The sequence below is a fragment of the Trichosurus vulpecula genome, chromosome 4 (assembly GCF_011100635.1).
Source record: "Trichosurus vulpecula isolate mTriVul1 chromosome 4, mTriVul1.pri, whole genome shotgun sequence".
NCBI classification, from domain to species: domain Eukaryota; kingdom Metazoa; phylum Chordata; class Mammalia; order Diprotodontia; family Phalangeridae; genus Trichosurus; species Trichosurus vulpecula.
The window spans coordinates 165,762,655-165,784,347 of NC_050576.1; the positions used below are offsets into that span (position 1 = coordinate 165,762,655).

Sequence of the window (21,693 nt, forward strand, 5' to 3'; positions counted from 1 at the left end):
AATTGAGGACTTTCAAGTGTTCTCAGTGAAAAGACCAGAGCTGAATATAAAATTTGACTTTCAAACACAAGAATCAAGAGAAGCATGAAAAGGTAAACAAGAGAAATCATGAAGGGGCGGAGCCAAGATGGCGGCTGGAAAGCAGGGACTAGCGTGAGCTCCCCACCGAATCCCTCCAAAAACCTATAAAAAATGGCTCTGAACCAATTCTAGAACTGCAGAACCCACAAAACAGCAGAGGGAAGCAGGGCTCCAGCCCAGGACAGCCTGGATGGTCTCTGGGTGAGGTCTATCCCTCACGGAGCTGGGAGCTGGGAGCGGAACGGAGCAGAGCCCAGCGTGAGCAGCGCGGACCAACCAGACCAGGAGCCAAGCAGAGCATGCCCTAGCGCCCTGAATCACTGAGCTGTGACAGTTACCAGATTTCTCAAACCACAGACACCAAAGACAGCGGAGAAGGTTAGTGAGAAAAGCTGTGGGAGTGGAAGGAGTTAAAGATTCAGCCACTGCCCCCAGGGCAGCGGAAGTGGGGCAGCTACAGCTGCAGTTGCTTCCAGCCCCAGGCCCACCTGGTGGGAGGAATTAAGTGGTGGATCAGAGCAGGAGTGCACAGCCTGCTGAAGATTTAAGCCGAGTCCGGGTTGGGGGTTCTTGGGGAAGGAGGAGTGCTGGTGTGGCAGAGTTGGCACATCCCCCCCAAACGTGGAACATAGAACTCTTTAGTCTACAAGCAGTCATACCCTGCTGAAAAACTCAAGGGTCAAGTTAGTTGGTTGGGAATATGGCCAGGCAGCCAAAACGCACCCAGATTCAGTCTCAGACTTTGGATTCTTTCTTTGGTGACAAAGAAGACCAAAACATACAGCCAGAAGAAGTTAACAAAGTCAAAGAGCCTACAACAGAAGCCTCCAAGAAAAACATGAATTGGTCCCAGGCCATGGAAGAGCTCAAAAAGGATTTGGAAAAGCAAGTTAGAGAAGTAGAGGAAAAATTGGGAAGGGAAATGAGAAGGATGCGAGAAAACCATGAAAAACAAGTCAATGACTTGCTAAAGGAGACCCCAAAAAATACTGAAAAATACACTGAAGAAAACAACACCTTAAAAAATAGACTAACTCAAATGGCAAAAGAGCTCCAAAAAGCCAATGAGGAGAAGAATGCCTTGAAAGGCAGAATTAGCCAAATGGAAAAGGAGGTCCAAAAGACCACTGAAGAAAATACTACCTTAAAAATTAGACTGGAGCAAGTGGAAGCTAGTGACTTTATGAGAAATCAAGATGTTATGAAACAGAACCAAAGGAATGAAAAAATGGAAGACAATGTGAACTATCTCATTGGAAAAACCACTGACCTGGAAAATAGATCCAGGAGAGATAATTTAAAAATTATTGGACTACCAGAAAGCCGTGATCAAAAAAAGAGCCTAGATATCATCTTTCAAGAAATTATCAAGGAGAACTGCCCTGACATTCTAGAGCCAGAGGGTAAAATAGAAATTGAAAGAATCCATCGATTGCCTCCTCAAACAGATCCCAAAAAGAAATCTCCGAGAAATATTGTCACCAAATTCCAGAGCTCCCAGATCAAGGAAAGAGAAATCATAAGGGAGTTGCTAAAGTTGAACTGTTTTGTTTACATTCCTAAATGGAAAGATGATGTGTATGATTCATGAGACCTCAGTATCATAGTAGCTGAAAGGAATATGCATATATACATGTGTATGTATATATATATATATATACACACACATATGTGTGGGTCTATGTATGTATACATGTAGGTGTATATATATGTGTGTCTATATATATATATATATATATATATATATATATACATATGTATATATAGACAGAGGGCACAGGGTGAGTTGAATATGAAGGGAAGATATCTAAAAAAATAAAATCAAATTAAGGGATAAGAGAGGAATATATTGAGAGAGGGAGAAAGGGAGAGATAGAATGGGGTAAATTACCTAAAGTGGCAAGAAAAAGCAGTTCTGTTGGAAGGGAAGAGGGGGCAGGTGAGGGGGAATGAGTGAATCTTGCTCTCATCGGATTTGACCTGAGGAGGGAATACCATACACACTCAATTGGGTATCTTACCCCACAGGAAAGAAGGAGGAAGAAGATAAAAAAGGGGGGATGATAGAAGGGAGGGCAGACAGGGAGGAGGTAATCAAACTTTCGAAAAGGGACAGGGTCAAGGGAGCAAATTCAATAAAAGGGGATAGGTTAGGAAGGAGCAAAATATAGTTAGTCTTTCACAACATGAGTATTGTAGAAGAGTTTTACGTAATGATACGCCTGTGGCCTATGTTGAATTGCCTGCCTTCTTAGGGAGGGTGGGCAGGGAGGGAAGAGGGGAGAGAATTTGGAACTCAAAGTTTTAAAAACATACATTCAAAAACAAAAAAAAAGTTTTTGCATGCAACTAGGAAATAAGATACACAGACAATGGGGCATAGAAATTTATCTTGCCCTACAAGAGAAGAAGGGAAAAGGGGATGGGAGGGGAGTGCGATGACAGAAGGGAGGGCTGACTGGGGAACAGGGCAACCAGAATATAAGCCATCTTGGAGTGGGCAGGAGGGTAGAAATGGGGAGAAAATTTGTAATTCAAACTCTTGTGAAAATCAATGCTGAAAACTAAATATACTAAATAAATAAAATTTTTTTAAAAAATTGAAAAAAAATGGTGGTGTGGTCACCTCACCCATTGTCTACACCAGCAACCAGCCCTTCCTTATTAGACTTTGAGTGGGAGCATGTGAAGAAGGTGACAGTCAGATGGAGATAGACACTCCTCTAGTTCGGTTAGCACTAAGGCAAGTCACCAAATGGTTTTCTGTTCTATTTTGGGCAGCAAGAAAATTCCAGCAGCAGCAGGTATCTGGAGAAGTGAAGCCCCCATCCCACCTCTGTCCCACCTTTAGGCCAGGATTGTGCCATACTTCCCATGGGGGAGGGTGGAGTGGGGAGAGAGGTCTTCCACTAATAATTAGGAACAATCAAGGCAACTCAAGGAGCCCAAAGGAAAAGTCAAGAACTAATGGTGTCACACAGGAAGGCCAGGTGACCGGTGACTCTGGAAGGATCTGCTTCAGTAGGGTGACAGGGCTGGAAGCCACAGCAAATCACAGGATCTCAGAGATGAAAGGGATCTCCAGGGCTAAATGAGTTTAATCAGTCCCTGAATTGTGAAGTCCATCTCCAGCGCTGCCTCTGACTGGTAGGAATCCAACCTCCACTTCCTCCAGTGATTGGGAAGGCACGCCTGCTGAAAGCAACCTTTAGGTTGTTGTTTTGTTGTTTTGTTTCAGGGTAGGGAAGACTTCAGCAAGTTTGCTGACAGAGGAGGTGGAGCCGGTTTCTAGACTGAAGATGAGAGAATTAGAGGCAACTGAAGCACAGGGGAGGAGGTATAGGTGGAGAGGTTAGACCCAGCCAGGAGAATAGAGAGGAACGGGAGACATGCAAAGGTTGAGGCATAGAGAAGGAGACAGGAGGGAAAGCTAATGAAGGGGTGATGAGAAAAAGGTGGTGGGGGCTGGGGGGAGAAGGAGATTTGGAATAGCTGCTGGAGGGCCATGAAGAGTAGGGAGTCAACCAGGGATAAATACGACCAAATGTCACCATGGTTCCATGACTTCCTTTGGTAGTGTTCATTGCCCTGAAGTGGGAACAGAGACAGTAAGTAAAGGCAAAAAAAGATGAAAGATCCAGGGAAGAAGGTGGTGGTAGTGAAGGGGTTGACCAAGGGAGGACAGAATGGGTGATGAACCACTAACAGATGGACAGAGCCCTGAAGTCTTAAGGAGTTCCGGCAGATTCAGGGGGAGTAAGGCTTTGGGTGAGGTGGAAAAACCCCAAAGGGGTTAAAATTCATGGAATTCAGAATGTGAAAGGGACTTCACAAATCATCTAGACTGGGGGTTCTTCACCTTTTTGTACCCTGGCTCCTCTGGCAGAATCTGCTGAATCTTCTAGGCCCCTTCTCAGAAGAATGGTTTTAAATGTCTAAAGTATATATGTGGGATGACAAAGGAAACCAATTACATGAAATAGCTATTGATATTTTTTTTAAATGTTTACAAACTCCAGGTTAAGAATCCCTGATATAGCCCAGCCCCTTCGTACACACTGAGGAAACGGCAGCCCCAAAAGTTTCAGTGACTTGATTTACCAAAGTCATGCAGTTAGTAAGTAGAAAAAGCTGAATTCAAGCCCAATTGTCCCATCTCCGTATTCATGCTTCTACTATTTCAACAGGTGGTTGGGTGGCCCAGTGCATGGAGTGCAGGGCCTGCAGTCAGGAAGACTCAGCCTCCTGAGTTCTGGCTGTGTGACCCTGGGCATGTCACTTAACCCTGCTGGCCTCAGTTTCCCTGTGTGTAAAATGAGCTGGAGAAGGAAATGGCAAAACAAACACGATGGAAAACAACTGAACAAAGCCACTAGAACACAAGCTCGGAATTTTGGATATGAAGCATTTTTGAGATGGTAAGGTCTAAGCAATTGCCCATTCTGGTGGGTGGCAGAGGCCAGCGGCAAAGAGATAATCAGGCTCCAAAGAACAGAAGCACGAGAAGGGGACGCCGTAGTGCCACCAACTTTTCTGTCATCTCATTTGATTTTCATTACTTCCCCACTGCACAAGGGAAGAAACAACTGAACAGGGCTCTGGAGCTCATCCAGGTCGGCCAGTCATCCCAGAGACGCTGGGCAATACACCTACGGTGACACAACTGGGCACTGGCATCCGCACAGCCTTCCAGCCTCTTCTTGTGTGTCGTGTTTCCGCAGCCTCTAGCTGCCTTATTCCCCAGCTTTGGCCTCTCCTTCAGAGTCTCTGACCACCCCCAGCCAGCCCTTCACAAAGATGGAAGGCCTCTGATCACAGTGCCACCCAAACTTCTCAGCAGCACCCTCTTTCGCTCCTCTTCTCTATCAGAGGCAGAGCTAACTCCCTGTTACAGCTGATCCCTGGAGCTGGGCCCTTGTCTTGCCATCTGTTTTCCAGGACCTTGCTCCAGCACTTTCTTGCATCTTCAGTCTTCATCTCTCTGATGGTTCCTTTTTATAGTCTGTCGTATCAGTTGCGCTTGGGTATCCTCAATCCTGAAAAGTTTCCTTTTGACCCTTTCTGGCTCATCCAGCTACTGACCTTTCACTTCTCCTCTTCTCAAACTTAAAATTAAAAAAAGAAAGAAAATTGTTTACACTCATTTCCCCACTTCACCAGCCAGTCTCTGCTTAACCAGGAGTGGGGAACCTGCGGCCTCGAGGCCACATGTGGCCTTCTAGGTCCTCAAGTGTGGCCCTTTGACTGACTCCAAACTTCACAGAACTCCCTTAATAAAAAGATTTCTTCTCTAAAACTTGGACTCAGTCCAAAGGCCGCACACCCTGGTTTAAACCTTCACATTCTTTCAACCCCATTGCTACTAAAACCTCTCAAAGGTTACCAATGACATCCTGACAGACCACCCGATGCAGCAGCTGTTTCTCAGTCATCTTCCTGGACGTCTGGGCAGCCCCTGACCTTGCTCACCCCCTTCTTTGGAGCTCTTTCTCCTTCTGTGGTTTCAGAGACACCTCACTCTCTTGCTTCTCTAGTTGCTTTTTGTCAAGAAGCTTTCTTCACTGGTTCATCCCCTGGAGGTTTTGTCCTCTGTCCTTATCTCTTTCTCTACCCTCTCTTGGACAATCTTATTCAATCCCACAGCTTTATCTATCAGTCATCTTATGAAGGTGATGCCCAAAGCTAGACCTCTAAGCCCACAACCTCTCTCTCTCCCGAGGCTCCCAACCTGTGATGGCCCTTTTTCCTCCCCTAACCTGCTCACTATCTCTGGCCATGATACCCAACCTCCACACTCTTAGCCTTGGGGTCATCCCTTCCATGTGAAGTGCTTTGTAAACCTTAAAGTGCTATATAAATTATCATAATATTATAATTCCTATTATTTCCTCTTGATTCCTTCTCCAAAATCTGTCTGATTCTGATTGCCACTCACTCAAGAGTATGCATTACCCCCTACCCGGGCTAGCAGATCGTGTCTTCTCTTTTCAACCCTCCCTCACCATTCTGTGCAGATATCTGATGTTGCCCCATTTGTTCAGACCTTTTCATAGATCCTTCCCCACTGGTATCACCTCGTCTTGTGATACGTCACTCCTCTCCACATACTATTCGATCCTGTGACACTGCCTTGTGTGTTGTTTCTCACAGAAGATACACCATCTCCTGACTCTGGGCATTTTCTCTGTCTGTCCCCTGTGTCTGGAATGTTCTCTCTCCTCATTTCCACCTCTTGGGTTCCCTACCTTTTACAGAAAGCCTTTCCCAGCCATTCCCTTAATGACAGAGCCTTCCCTTTGTTAGTCAATCTACCCTGTTTCTTATTCTGTACAGTCATTCGCGTGTTCTCTCCATTAGATTGTTGAGATCCTGGACAGCTGTCTTTTGTCTTTGTATCCCCAGCACTTAGCATAGTGCCTGGCACATAGCAGGTGCTTAATGTTTATTGACCAATATTTCAGTCAAACTTGATCACTAACCACCTCTATCCCCTACTTTTCCATCTCCTTGATTTTGCTCACACAATTTCTTTTGCTCACACGAATGCTCTCCTCTTTCTCCTGCACAGACCCTACCGTCTAACTGCCTACCCCAACTATACACCTCCCACCATCTGTTACTGCAACCTCCTCCAGCTCACAAAGCTAATAAGTGTCAGAACAGGTTGTCTTCAAATACAGGTTCATTTGGACTTACTCATTCAGTTTTTGAGCAACCACAATCAAAATCAACAAATATTTGAGTACTTTTTTTCAAGTACATAAACTTTATACACGGCCACAAGCCAGCCGCAAAATAGATTTGACTATAAAATTTAGATGCTCTCTGCCTAATATTTTTATATAAACAAACTTGGGGGATGGGAAGCAGGAGATAACAAATTCAAATTTATTACTGAAGGTAAGGAAACTTTTTCAATCACTGAAGCACAGCACAATAATTCTCTCATGGCCTCGTCACTGTAAATTCCTAGTATCTGTCTGTGAATGGGAAAACAAAATACAATCTTTGGGTGCCATGCTCTAAGTGGACTTCACTGGACGATGAAATAAACAATCCTAGCTTCAAAACCAACTAACATTGTATTTCTCCCTTATCAAAGCACAGTCTGGTTGAAAAAACATCTGACTTGGGAGAAGACATGGTTTCTCCAACCAGCTCTAGCATTCTTGGCTGATTAACCTAGGGTGAAATACTTCCCATCTCTGGTCTCAATCTAACATCATTTCTAAAAGCAGCTGTCTTTGACATTTCCTCCTGGAATTCTCTCCCTCTCTGGCTCCTGGCTTCCTTCAAGTGCCAGCTCAAATTCCACCGTCTACAAGAAGCCCTTCTCCATCCCTCTTAATGCTGCTAGTGCCTTCCCTCTGCTGGGCAGCTTCAATTTATCCCGTCTAAAGCTTGTTCGTCCACAGTTGTTTGCATGTTGTCTTTTTGAGAACAGTCTGTCTTTTGCACCATCTTCATCTTCAGAGCTTAGCACAGAACCTGACACATAGTAGGTGCTCACCAGGTAAACCATGAGATTTACCCCCACTGCACACTAGGCCTGGCACCTCACAACTCTTCAGTTATAATAAGAATGCTAACACACACAAATCCTATTTCTATTTTGTGCATTTGTCTACAAATGGCATCTTCAGAGTTAAATATACAGATTCTCAATTTTATAGGAGGAAAGAAACTCCTGAACTCCTTAAACGCATTTAAAAATCTTTAGCCTCAAAAACACTCAGGAAAATAGCAGTGAAACTGTCAGCTTTCCAAAGCAGAAGATCAAAGTGCTGGCATCTTTTAATTTAAACCTTTTGTTGCATCAACAGTCTTAAGAGGAATAAGAAAGATCAAAATCAAAATGGAAACAAACTCTATCTTTGTAGCTGTTTTTATTTTAGTCTTTTCTCTCAATTTGGGCCACAAAATAGGTCAGCTCCATTACTGATCAGCCTTCCCACAAATATTTAAAACAAATTGAATAGCACACCCAATACCCATCACAATTACACCAGGCACAATAACTAAATTAGCAATTCAACAAAATAATTGGAAATGCGATTCTCTCTATTCCACCAGCCTCCCTCGAGGGTTTATCCCATCTATGGGGGGAAACTCAGCTTTACTAATTCTGCAGCTAATTAGAGACACACTTGTAAATGAAGTTGTTTGTCTTAAAGTTGAAATTCTCTTCTGGGGGGTGGGGAGAAAATGAGAAGGTATAGGGAGAGAGAAATTCCTCTCATGCAGCACTCTACACCTTTCCTAGCTAGGCTGTGTTCAGGAGCAGTCTTGAGAGTGGGTAGAGACCTCAGAGATCATCTACTTCACCTCCCTTTTTATTTTACAGGTGAGAATACCGAGGTCCAAAAAGGTTAAGTGCCTTTCTTCAGGTCACACTACTAGTAAAGAGGAAAGCTGGGATTCAGACCCAGCTGCTCTTGACTCCAAATCTCAGTGCAATGGAACCATCTTCTTATTAGCAGCCATATCCTAAATTAATACCCAATTAATATTCTACTGGGCATAGCTAACGGACCGTAGTGTCTGAAAGCTGACAGCAAGAAGTACCGTTGCTAGGCAGTCTTCTTACAGGCTTGCCTGACGGGTGTCCTTTTTTAATGGACACCAGATAACCTCCCCCCTTTGCCAAAGCCCACAGTGGCAATGGGAGCAGGAAGCCTCCTGAGAGCAACAGGTCACATGGGATTAGAGCTAGAGTTATAGTAGGTGCTAGTCGGGGCTCAGCCACTAGCTACACAACTGTGGACAAGTCACTTTGTACCATCTGGGCCTCAGCTTCCTCATCTGTACTGGGCAGCTAGGTGGCACACTGGATGGAGTGCTGGACTTGGGAGTCAAGACAGACATGAAACCTCTGTGCCTCGGTTTCCTCATCTGCAGAATGGGGTACTGTCCGTGATGGCCTTTAATGTCCCTTCCAACATCATTTGTATGATACCCGGTATGAAGCCCGGCTGACTACTCGATCCCCCTAGGCCAAGAGAATGGGGTGCTTGGGTATGCTAAATGCAGTTGGTGATCAGTGAAACCAGTCTCTCTAGTGTCTTTCACTAGCAAAACCTGTGACTACCTGGCCTGATTCTTAGGATTCCACTGCTCAGCCAAAGATGGAAATATACTCTGGCCCATTTGTTTAATCGAATTTTGGAGAAGCAGTCCAGGAGACACGCTTAAGATTTCAATTAAGTTGTCCTTGGCCTCTTTTTTTCTTTTAAAAGGAAGGCACAAATGCTTGTTTTTCATTACGTAACTGGAAGTCCAATGCTTAACTTTCTTTTCCACTTATGTTTCACCATGTTTTTCAGGCTGTGACCTTTAAAAGCCCAAACTATGAATGTTCAGTGCATTAAGGAGCTCTATTCCAGCCTGGGGGTTCCTAGCTAACCTGTACTGGGCTGAGGCCTGCAGCTCCTGTCCCAGGGCAATGCTAGGGTCATCCCTGAACCACCTGAAATCTGCCTCCCTTAGAAGACTGTCCCAGTGTGTGCTGGGGATCTGGCCCCAGGGGGCCCCAGGCCTGGCATGGCACTGCTCCTTTTCAGTGAACCAATAAACCCTGGAAGTTTGGTGCTCTCACACTGGGAACAAAGCGCCGACCTTCACCACAATGCAACGCCAGCAGATGAAAGGGTGCCCTCGCCGGCTGCAGCCTCCTTCCTGAGGTTTTCTCTACCTCTCCTACTGCCCAGGTAGGGGGAGGGAGCGGAAGGGAGCCTGCTTAAATGCTGATAAGTAAATTCAAAAGCATCCTTAGTGCAGCTTTGAATCTCGCTTTACTGCTTATCTTTTCAAACAATATGAACTACAAGTTATCACATTTAAAGTGTTTCATATTAGCCTTTTAACATTACATTCAGCTCTTAAAACCCAGTGCAATGTGCTCCATACTTTAAAGGACACAAGAGTCAAACTGGAAAATCATTTTAAAGCTTAATATGGTCAATTCCCAACATAATCGGGTGCGGAGTGAAGAAAAGATGAGGTCGGAGTTAGCTGCTCTCCCTCTTCACCACCTTTAACACTGTGTAAGGAACATACAACCAGCTGAGTCATGGGCCCAAAGCGTGGAAGCTCCTCACCTGCCCCTGCCTATTTAGCCCAAAGACCTTTCGTATTAATACTCAAGAACCTGTACAACACAAGTTCTGGACCATTCAAGAGAGTTCAGAAGGGAGAATCCACTGCCTGTCAAAGGAAGTGGAGGGAGCTGCCATTGCTGGATCCTCCCAGCTAAGACTAGGCCTAGGCCTAGCAGGGTTCCAGTGGTGCTTGGGGGCGGAGGTTGGGGGTCCGGAGCAGAATTCTACTTGGGCTTTGGGAAGCCCCCAGTTCTGCTGTACTGCTGTGTGAGGCTGGAGCTGGAGGCAAGGCAGGAATCTCAGATCAGTAGGCTAATTGCTTTGTGCTAAATAGAAGCCATACTTGCATACTAATTTACACACCATTACCCAGAGCTCAGTGCGCTGAAGCCTGCCTTCTCTCAGGCAGCCCCTTCTAGATCCAGAATGTACTCCACTCCACTCCATTCACTCAGGGCTTTTGTCCTCTTCCTGTCACCACCAGGGTCAGTTTTCTTGAGAACCTACATTGACCCCAATTCCTATGTTCCTGGCTTGGGCAGCCCACACATCAGGGCCATGATGCAATGATGCTCCTGCAAACTGCTGTGGTAAAAATTACCCTGAAACCTACAGATGGAGGGGAGCAGCAAGCATTCAGTGACATTGATTCTGGGTGATATTTAAGGCAACCCGCCACCACCATCTCCTCAGACCCAGACAGTAGCCAGAGCACAGAGCCCAGGACCCTGAGTCCCAAAGCCCCTGGAACAGCACTGCTCCTCACACCACAGAGGCCCACTTCCAGCCATTCTCCAAGGAATCAATCTCTGTCAAGATGAGACCTGGAGGCTGCTTCTGCAGGAACTACAGTCCCATCTCCTGAGCAGCCACAGCCACCAAACTCCTTGGTTTTATCAGTGGAAATGATTTTGGAAAAGATCGAACGCCCTGAGGATCCTGGGTCCTTTACATCTGATTTGCAGTTGAGAGCTCTATGTGCTCTCTCTCCCCGCCTGGAGAACAGGAATTGCATCACCAGTGCTTGGCACAGAGTGAGGACTTATTAAATGTGTTTCCATTCACTCAGTGTCACTCTTTCAGAGTGGGAAAAATTACACAAAAGAAGAAGATGTACTACGCACGGTCACTGAAGGCCCCTTGGCAAGATCCCACGCTGATGTGAACCCAAGGCCAAAACTTAGGATCACAAATGTTTAGAGCTGAAATCATCCCACCCTCTCATTTCACAATGTAAACACTTTAGTTCACACTTACTCACTCAAAGCCGAGTGTCAGTCTGGATCTACTCACCTTAAGGCCAGTCTTCTCCATCACACCTGCATGAATCCGGTGAGACTCAGTGTTCTCTGTAAACCTGGCTCTTTACCCACATGCCCCTCTTTTGCTAGAAGGTAAGAAATGTTTTACAGGGTGATATTTGAAGAATAAAATTGGATGACTGGCAAACTGGCTCCCCTCTCTCATGCCTATGTCTCAGTAGCCTAACTGAAGATGCAAGCTCTAGGTAGTCATAAAACAGGGGTAAAAATCAATTCTTTTAGGTACAGTTCATTAAACTGTGAGCTCCTTGAGGGCAGGGCATGTCTTTTGCCAGTGTTTGTATCCCCAGTGCTTAGCACAGTGCCTGGCACATAGTAGGTGCTTAATAAATGTTTACTGACTGGCTTAGGATCTCACAGACCTCCTACTCTTCCTCATTGCCCTCATATGAGATTGTCCTTCCTTATTTTGAGTTTTCTCCGTGAAGCCAGTGTCCTTGGTATTAACTTAGAAACTTTACATCAGGAGAAAGAAACCCAAATTTCCTAGCAATAAAAATATTACCAGAGTTCTTGGTGGTCCTGCTACAATAACAGGTAAAGGTACTCTAAAGAAAATCCATATATAATAAGATAAGCAAAAACAAGAGAAAGCATTCTCACTCTGCGTTTACTGCATACCTCAGTCCTCCGGACAACGAGTAAGTAGTAATGAAGACTTCATCAATAGAGTTGTTGGACAAACTGAAAACATTCAGAGCAGCAGGGTGAAACGGATCCCACAGTCTTAAAGAGTATTGGTTAATGAACTTACCAAATTACCTGCAGTTATTTTTGAAATGTTATGTTGAAGGAGTCACGGAGGACTGAGAAGAAATGGTGGGGGTAAGGCAGAGAAAGGAAACATTCTTTTTACAAAGACACAAAGCCAGACTAAATGTACCACAAAACAGGAGGGAACAACTGCAACGCCAATAATGAAGGAAAAAGCAAAAATAATACCAGACAAACTTCACTTTTATTTGAAGGTTTTTATTAAACATATACAATGGGAAAAATCTCATATGAATACACACATCATCATCTGTAAACATAAAAATGCAGGAAGTATAACCAGAGAGAGGGAATGGCACCTGGAACCAAACACTTCTGACTTTCTGTACCTGGTGGCCTCAGGGAGTGTCCCTATAAAAATCAGCCAACCCTACTCATCTGGAAAGTTTGACGCTCCCCATTTCTTGAATCTGGCCCACAGGAGAAAAGGATATTGGCACTAATGCATTAAATGCATGAAATGTCTGTGGAAGGAACCCTTAGGGAATGCTAAAGGCCCAACTGCACTTCAAAAGGCACATTCTGGATCAATTCAGGGGCACAGACTCAATTTTCCTTTTACATCAACTGGTATGAAGTGGCCAGAGAGAAGAAAGAATCCTAGGGAATATTTAGCAGTCCTTACAAAATTCAGGGCAAGCTAGGGATAGGGGTGTGAGAAACGTGGTTTTGGGGATCACTGGACTTCCTAGGCAGGGCCAAAGTCCTGAGGAAGAACCCTATGATAATCCTTAGGGAAGGCTGTACAGACTACAGGACTCCCAGAGGAAGACCAAGTGGTAGCCATCCCTTAATCTGTGGGGATCACAGGACACCCCAAGACAAGATCCAGGGGTAAGCCCGGTGAGCTTCTGCTGCCTGTTGCTTCCCTTCACTTGACCTTAGGAAAATCAAAGTGATTTGCCCATTCTCACCCAAAGAACTCAAGGCCAGAGTGCGCAGAGAAGGCATTTTATTACGCTCCTTGAGAGAGCAGGTGTAGTGCTCAGTGCTCACGGGAACACTCACACTGATACAGCTGCAGGAGCAGGGGTTAACCATTCCCTCCACTCCTGCTAGAGTCATGGTTAGTTTACAATCTTTGTTTTTTACATAGTTTTCCTAGGTTATACAGTTTATATAAATAGGATAATAAGGATACAGAAGCAAAAGTGAAGTTAATTAGATTTTCCTTGTCTTAGTTTAGGATTAAACTATATTCTTTTACTTCCCCTACTTTCCCTCTTTAACATATGCAAATTATGCAAATCAGTAGGCCTGGATTCTTGACCAAGACCAGACCCTAGATAAGCTTGAACTGGTTCAAGTGGGTTTGGCCTCTCTAATTCTCTAGACTTCCTTCTCAAAAAGTATGCACATGTGTACAAGCCTCTGACCTCTCACCTGACCGACCTTGAGGCCTGGTCTCTGCTAAAGCTGGGGTGGGGGAGGGCGGGGAAGCACACCTTTAGTTCTGTGGAAACAAGACTCCTTCTCCCATTTCTTACAGGGAGAAAGGGAGGACAGGGGTCAGGACGAATAGAATCCTTTATTTGCTATCTCAGTCCAAAAGCTAAATGAGGCCAGAACAAACCTGTGAAGAATACTCACCAAGGGGTTTTACAAAGTAAACAAAAACAATAGGAAAGGATCAGTTCAAGCTTCATAAACTTAAGCCAACACAACCATTGCCTCCCCCGCCACCCCAAAAATCTAGGAGGACATTGGGACAAAAGTGTTTCAAGCAGAGAACTGGAGATGAGAGTAGAGAGCAAACAAGATGGGAGGTGGTGATGTGATCCCAAGGAGAGCAGAGGGGAGGGAAGGCCGACTGTGGTAATGACAATAAAGCACTCTAAGGGCCACAACTCCTTAATCCTTCCAGAGGAGGACACTGAGCTGAAGCATCCCCAAGGGAGCAAGGAGTGAACTTCAGGACCAGTCCTTGGCCCAGCATGCCACCTCTTTCTTCATGCTGTGTGTGACAGAGAATGGTGGTTGAGGGCCAAGGCAACATTAAAGCCAGCCTTGATAAAGCTCCCATGTATAGTGATGGGAAGGAGGGCTCAGTGAGCCTTTCCTGGCTACTTACATCTGTGTGGCCCAGGAGGAGGATAGGAAAGGATGACAGCACATTGTGGACATTACCCGATTCCTCAAAATCTCCCTTCCTTCTGCTTATGACAGTGTACTTCTGGGCTCTTCATGGTCCCTGGTTTGTAGCTGCCCTAAGTAGTCAGCTGGTCAAGAATAAAATAAGCAAAACTCCATACAAAGGAGAGAATGCTTCAGTCAACACTGAAAAAGGTCTCTGGATTGAACTCTAGATAACAGCTCTGAACTCATTTAAAAATCAGCATTAGCCACCAAAATGTAAAGTATTAGTTTTATTAAAATGCAAATCAATCAACTAATCTGTCTTTCTGGTAACAGTTGAATTGCAGTATCCGTGTCAATTAAAATAGTTTCCAATTTATTCTTGGCTGGAAGGAGGGTGGTATTCTGAATTTTAAAACGTGGGCCTCCCTTTGCTGCAAACCCCTTGCCTGTTCGGTATTTCACATCGCTCCCGACTTTTCATTCACTTTAATTAAGCATATTTGCTCCAAAGATTCTGGAACACCTATTTAGATCTCATTCCTCACCTGATAAAACTCGACAGTGACAAAGGCCTGATCCCTTTAAGAAAGCAAGCCCGGTGTCACGTTCACAGAACTATTTTAAGAGTTATTTACTTGCTGTTATAATATGCATTATCTGGAAGTCCTCAGGCCAGATGGAAAGAATCATACATTATATTCAAAAAAGAGATCCTTTTTGAGTGATGCCTTCTATTTCTGGTGATTGATATTTTATGTTTCCTTGACAGTCAAACCCAAGAGGTGAATATCAAGGCAGGAAAAACAAGTCACCATGAAAAAAGGACCAATTAATTAGAGGTGGGAAAATCTTCTTCTCTTCTATTTGCCCCCATCCTGTGCTCGGCAGACATATGTATATTAAAAAATAAACTAGGATCCATGTTACACTGAAGTCTGAATGCATTTGGATCCCAGCCTCAGGGCACTGTTGGATCAAGAGTCACTGGACACCAAAGCCAATGGAACATAGGAATTCTAGGAAAACAAGAATCTGTAATTCTGTTTTGACATTTTCATCACCAGAATATTATTTCCCAAACCACAACTCTGTATTTATGACAATTACACTTTGTGAGCTAGTCCAAGGATCTCTTCTTAGACTCTAAGGCAGAGCACAGGATGCAGCTGAGCACTTGGCTCCACGTGCAGCTCCATCCATATGCATACATTACTTATGCACAATCATCTTCATTGTAGATTGACCACAGCAGGCCAATAAATCCCCCTTATGGGGATTTAATTTCCAGCTTTTGACCTTTGGATGAAAAACAAGTGAATCATCTGCTCCTGCTAGATTTACACCGGAGTTAACCTCAATAAAGTGTGTCATGAGTGGTGAGAAAGGAACAGGATTCGGAAAGAATCCTTATCAGCTAGAGGGGGAAAACAAAGAAAGGAGAGTCAAGAGATCAATATTTAGCTGAAAATCCACCAATATTTCTGAGCTGCAAAAAAAGGATGGGCACGACCACCAGGATTTCCTAGAGCTCCTTGTGGCTCAGAGCCATGAGAAACTTCTGATCAGGACAAGTAGCGTTTTGCTCAGGCTTTCTTCTTTCGGTGCAGTCTCATGGCACGAAGTCTATTCTAATAGCCTCTTGCTTGAAAGAATAATTCCCAACCAATTACTGAACATTCCAGTAGGATACAGGGTCCTCTAACTGCCCATGCTTTCAAAATGTTTAAAAGTAGCAAAACCAATAGCACTTCTCTGCGATCATCAAAGACATGAAGGATAGCTCTCTTGGCCACACAAAGCCTTGAAGAAACTTTTAAAAAGGGAGAGGATCCTTAATGTCTTGGAGGTATCAAAGAGTTATTATGAGTGGGTATACATTAGATACTTCTTCCTGAGGGAATGCTCTAGCTCCCCCACTAAATTCAGCCTTAGGTGTCGAGGAGGTGTCAACCGTTCCTTGGGATATGGAGACAGCTTCTCCTTCTAGGGCTGTCTCTACAATTCCGGTAGAAAAGACACACCCAACTTGGGTGGGGTGGGTAACCTTAATTCCGAGGACCTTCTGCAGGCCTGCTGACTTTTCCAAAGAGTGATCGATAAAGCTCTGTCCTAAAAGACAAAACCAAAATGAAAACATGAAAAAAAATGCATGCCAGGTAACTTTTTCAAGGTTAAGTCCAGATGAAGAGATATGAAATACTCTAATGTACTTCAACAGAAAATCCACCAACTAGTACATTCCACAGTCCTCCTTCCTTCATAAACAGAGAGGAAGGAAAGGAACCTCTAAGCAAACTAACCACAGGCTGCACTGAAACCTGTCACTATTCCAGTGTGGCTGGGGACCCTGTCTCCAGGGAATGAGCTTTCTCTAAGTTTGCCCTTTACAGACAGGCTCTTCAAGTAAGAAAACAAGATTGAATATTTTAATAGGATGTATGAGACTGCCACACTCTAAGGAGGATTCAATCAGGAATGGGATGTGGGGGATATAATTTAGTTTTCATACATTTTCTTGGACTTGACGGTACTTGAAAAACAATGAAAATGACCCAGCAACAAGATTCCAATTAATATCACATATGCAGCAGTTCCAATAGCAGAATTGAGTTCCCCTTCTCCCTCCCCTTCCCTTCACCCCAATAAAAAATTAGACTGGCTTATTTATTTCTAAAGGTTGTATTTTCTCACACACACACACACACACACACACAAAATCTTGTGTACCAGAAATAAAAGAAATAACTTTTAATCTCTGCCCTATGAACAGCTGCATATACACACATACATACATATGTACACACATACATACACACATACATACATACATACATACTTGGTGGGGGGTGTCAAGAAAAGCCTAAAGAAGAAGGTATAAGGAGGTAAAAGTCAAGTCAAAAGACATATTAAATACCGACTTTGTGCCAGGCACTGGGGACTCAAAGAAAGGCAAAAATGGGATCCTTGCCCTCAAAGAACTCATACTCCACTGGCAAACACATTGTCAAAAATTATGCATACAAAAAACAGACAGTGCCAATGGAAGATAACTTCAGAGGGAAGCACAAGCATTGGAGGAAGGAAAGTAGAGGAAGTACCAGGAAAGGGTTTCTGCTGGCACGGGGGCCTGCCAGCCAGCTGGTGAAAAGGCAGGGGGTGGGAGACTGGAATGCTGTGTGTGAGGAATGACAAAGAGGCCACTGCTGCTGGATCCCAGACTATGGAGAGAAGAGTAAAGTAGAAAAAGACTGCAAAGGCAGGAAGGGGCCAGGTTGTAAATGGCTTTAAATGGCAAACAGAGGATTTTCTATTTGATCCTAGGGACAATAGGGAGCTGCCAGACTGAATGAATGTGGTTGTGGGGGCTGCGGAGGGAGGCGGGATATGGTCAGACCTGAGTGGATGATGATGGGGGTAGGAGGATGGAACAATGACCATCAGCACCTGGTAGGGGCAGATCCCAGAATGTAGCAGCCTACGATCACAGAACAGAACTTCTCTTCAGAGGTCAGAGGGCCCAACAAGAGCTCCCCAGCAGAGTTAAGCATACCTTACAATATATAAAGTCTGGCCCACAGGAAAAACAATATGAGTTCCTGTCAAATAAGGACAGATAACCTGATGGCAGAAGACAGGCACCATCATTTAACATAAAGGTCCAATAAACATCTTGAATGAAAGAAGAAATGGGCTGAGGAAATAGTCTCAACCCAATGAAGAGGGAACTGGTCAGTTTCATGGCCTAATTCCTATTACCACTCCATCTGGGCTCCTGAGCCCACGAAGGCACAGTACTGGTGAGCCACAGTTTTTCTTTCATATATCTTATGTCAAGCTCTAAAACCATTATAGCACCTGCTGTTTTTGTGTGGGAAGTCCTCAATGCAAGTTTCTGCAGGGGCGTTTGTAGCTCCCTACAGTGACCATGGACAGGAAGGGTAACGACAATGAATAACCTCGTCTAGAAATCAAGCTACAAGACAGAAGGAAACTTAGAGAAAGTAAGAAGCTGCTTCCCAAGTCCTGAAGGGAACTAACAGACCACAGCAACACCCTAACACCATCTATGGAGGCACTAGAATCCAAGAGGATTGTTATCTGAAAAAGTGTAGGAAGCATCCACCACAAAACTGTGAGTTCTTGAAGTCAGTGCAATCAAGGCGATGGTATCAGGAGCCCAAGAACTGAGTTCTAGCCCTGGCTCTGCCACTAGTTAGCTGGGATCACAGACTAGTTGCGAGGCAGCCACGTGGCACAGTCAGGAAGACAGAGTTCAGATCTGGTCTCAAATGCTTCTCAGCTTTGTGACCCTGGCAAGTCCTCGTGCCTCAGTTTCCTCAACTGTAATGAAGATAACAACAGTACCTACCTTGCAGGGGTGTTGGGAGGATCAAATGAGACGAAAATTATAGTGCTCCTGAGCACAGTGTGTGGCATGTAGTAGGCACTATACAAACGCTTCTCTTCTTCCCCCTTGGCATAGTTCAAGATCAATTCTAGTCACTGTTCTATGTGCCTCAACTTGCCCATTTATAAAATGAGATTTGACCTACATGTCATCTAGGGTCTCATGTGACTCTAACACTATGATTTATTCACTTCTTTTAAGCTTAATCCCATTAATTTAAACACCCCCCCCAACCCCCAAGGTGAAAGTCCCTTTATGGTTTTTTCCAATTTGTGGATTTTTGTTAATATGGTCATGATCTCCTAATTTGTTAATATAGTCATAATCTCATAATCTCCAAGGAGCTAGGTATATGCCCCACTGGTTTCCTGCCCCCCCCCCCCAACCTAAGGCTGAACCATGACAGCACCTGGGCTCGACCTCCCCTAACCTGGCTCTCTCCTCACTCTAACAGTCATGGCACCGCTAGTTCGACTCTTCAACCCAAGAGGAAGGTCACAGACTGTATCACTAGCTCCTCTAAAGGCTCCACATGGTTCTGGTCTGCTCTGCCTTCCATTCAGGAGAGTCTCTAGCCCTTAACTCTCAGCTGGGAGGGAAGAAAATGAAAACAAAGAGAGGGATTTACCAATTCACAGGACCTAAAGGTCTCAGTGCCAGTACCAACTCAGCACAGGCTCTACTGGACCCTACAGTTCTCAGAATGGAAAGGAATTTCTATTTCCAGGCTTTTGAAAACATTCATATGCAAAACATTTACGCATCTGAGCAATGTTTATACAGAAGGGAAAATCAAAACATCTTCTAGTATTGATGACTAAGGGAGTTTAAATTGGCTCTGAAAGAATTTTTGTTCTCTATGAGTTCTCAAGAATTCTTCTTTACCCATGTGTTGCCCAACAATAGACAAGATGCATGAGATCTCTATGGAGCTATGTGAGCAGCTGAGCCTGGCTCCTACTTTTTAAATGGCTCTTTTTCCTACCCTCCCTCCCCTGCTCCATGGACTCATTGGTATAGGGGACTCCTGGTGAGGAAATTCCCTTTACCAATGAAGATCTGGAACTGCTCTGCAATTTACAGTCTTAGATAGTAGCCCAGGGTAGTGGGAGGTTAAGTGCCTTGCAAAGACAGATGGCTTTTTCTAGACAATCATACACGAACTGTCCTCTACTCCGTTTTTAAATTCAGAGGTTTCATCTCTGGCTGAATTTTCCATTCACTGAAGGAGTCTAGTGGAGTTAGGGAGAGAAATTCAGAATCATAAACTCGAGGGATGCTGAGTTTTCTGAGTTTCAGCAGACTGAGGGCTAGCCAGGTTCTCCTAGATTCAGAAAGACTTGGGATCCAGAGGCCAGTGCTCAGGACAAGGCATCAGTCACCAGGCGAAAGACAGCCCTACCCTTTGCAAAATAAAATAACAGCAGCACCGACAACCACCAGCCCTCTTAACAAAACAACTGTCAAGGAACCAAGAGTCAGGTTTTCTTCTGCAGCTTTACAGAAACGCTCCCCCTGCAGCATCTTCCCGCACCAGGACTTAGCCATGCAGAGAGCCAAACTATCAATCCTTCAGGTTAACCTTGTCTCCATCTGATTCTGCAGGCGAAGTGGATAGTTTAATACTCTTGGCTCCCTCCCTTAAGGCTACGCATAATGAAGTCAGAATTTTAAAAAAAAATACATAATTCCTCCTGCCAATCATATTAAGAATTGAGATTTGAATCACTGAGTTGAAATGTATTCCCGCCTTTTGTCCACCCCCCACCCCCAACACACTCAGCTTCAACTGCCACTGGGAATGTCCACTGGAGAAAAGGTGACTTTTTAGCACCTCAGAGTATACCACTATTAGTACCATGCAGAAGAATAACCTACACAGAGTAATTAACAGGACTTACACCTGAGGTAGAGAGAGGCGGAAGGTCGATAGCAGGGGCTCTTCCTTGAATTAAAATTTAACTTACCCTTTATTGCAACCTACAAAAGCAAGTAATGAGCACTAACATTTTTATTTCTTTTAAACTGTCATTTAGGCTGTAGAGGGGATAATTACCTATCTCGACTGTAGTAAGGTTTTATAACCCTTAGTGAGGCATTTTCTAATTTAATATTTTTACTATATTATCATAAAACCTGTTTCTGGAAAAAATGGTCATGGATTAGCAGCCATTTTCCATAAAATGTGTGTACGTGTGTATTAGGATCTGGGCTTTAATTATTTATTATGCAATCCTTCTGACCATACTTAAAAAAAGAAAGGTACAAGCTGTGCGTGCCTGTGTAATGCAATCGATTGTACAGGAGTTGGGCACATTTTAAACATTACTGAACAATGTAAGGCAAATACCCATCACTGTAAGGCAGATGGTCATACCTACATACACATACAATCACCCTCGCTCTTGTTCTCCACATGCACACTGATCACGGCACTCAAATGCTGACAGTTGTGGCTCATGATGTTAGTAGGACAAATAGCACAACAGGGGCATGTGAAACCTGCAAATGATCTTGGTTGGCTCTCCATTCCCAAAGCCTGCAGCCTGCAGCAGTAACCAGGAGTCTGGTTCCTGAAGGAGCCGTACCTACATTCTCCCCACCCCCCACCTCATTCCCAAACACTATTTTCTTCCTCACCAATTTCTGCAACACTATGGACACCATTAAGTGCTGCCCCCAAATACAGACAGTGGTAGGAAATGTGGGCAGAAAGCAATCATTCCCCGCTGTTCCCTGTCGTACCCTGTCACCCCGAAGTCATTTTCCCTAGGAAAGAATGTCACTTTCCAAGATCTGAGGCTGGTTCTTTGAAATCTTCTGGCAAAGAGACTCTTCCAAGCAAACCCTATCATTTACTTGATTAAAATAAGACGCTGCCCGTGCCATCCTGGATTAATTTATACATGTTGATTTGTTGCTCTGAAAACAT

At 44.3% G+C, this 21,693-nt stretch overlaps 1 protein-coding gene across 2 annotated transcripts in view; it reads right to left on the reverse strand.

Moving 5' to 3' along the window:
- The window catches only part of AATF (apoptosis antagonizing transcription factor), a 126,281-nt gene that overhangs the window by 10,427 nt on the left and 94,161 nt on the right, over window positions 1-21,693 (reverse strand). Inside the window, exon 12 of one of the 2 annotated variants that reach the window (XM_036753330.1) lies at window positions 12,457-16,462. The exons of the other annotated variant lie outside the window; for it this stretch is intronic. Within the exon in view, the coding sequence (XP_036609225.1) occupies window positions 16,399-16,462 (64 nt within the window). The 3' untranslated portion in view covers window positions 12,457-16,398. Of the gene's footprint in view, window positions 1-12,456; window positions 16,463-21,693 lie in introns of those variants that run through there. 2 annotated transcript variants of the gene reach the window in all.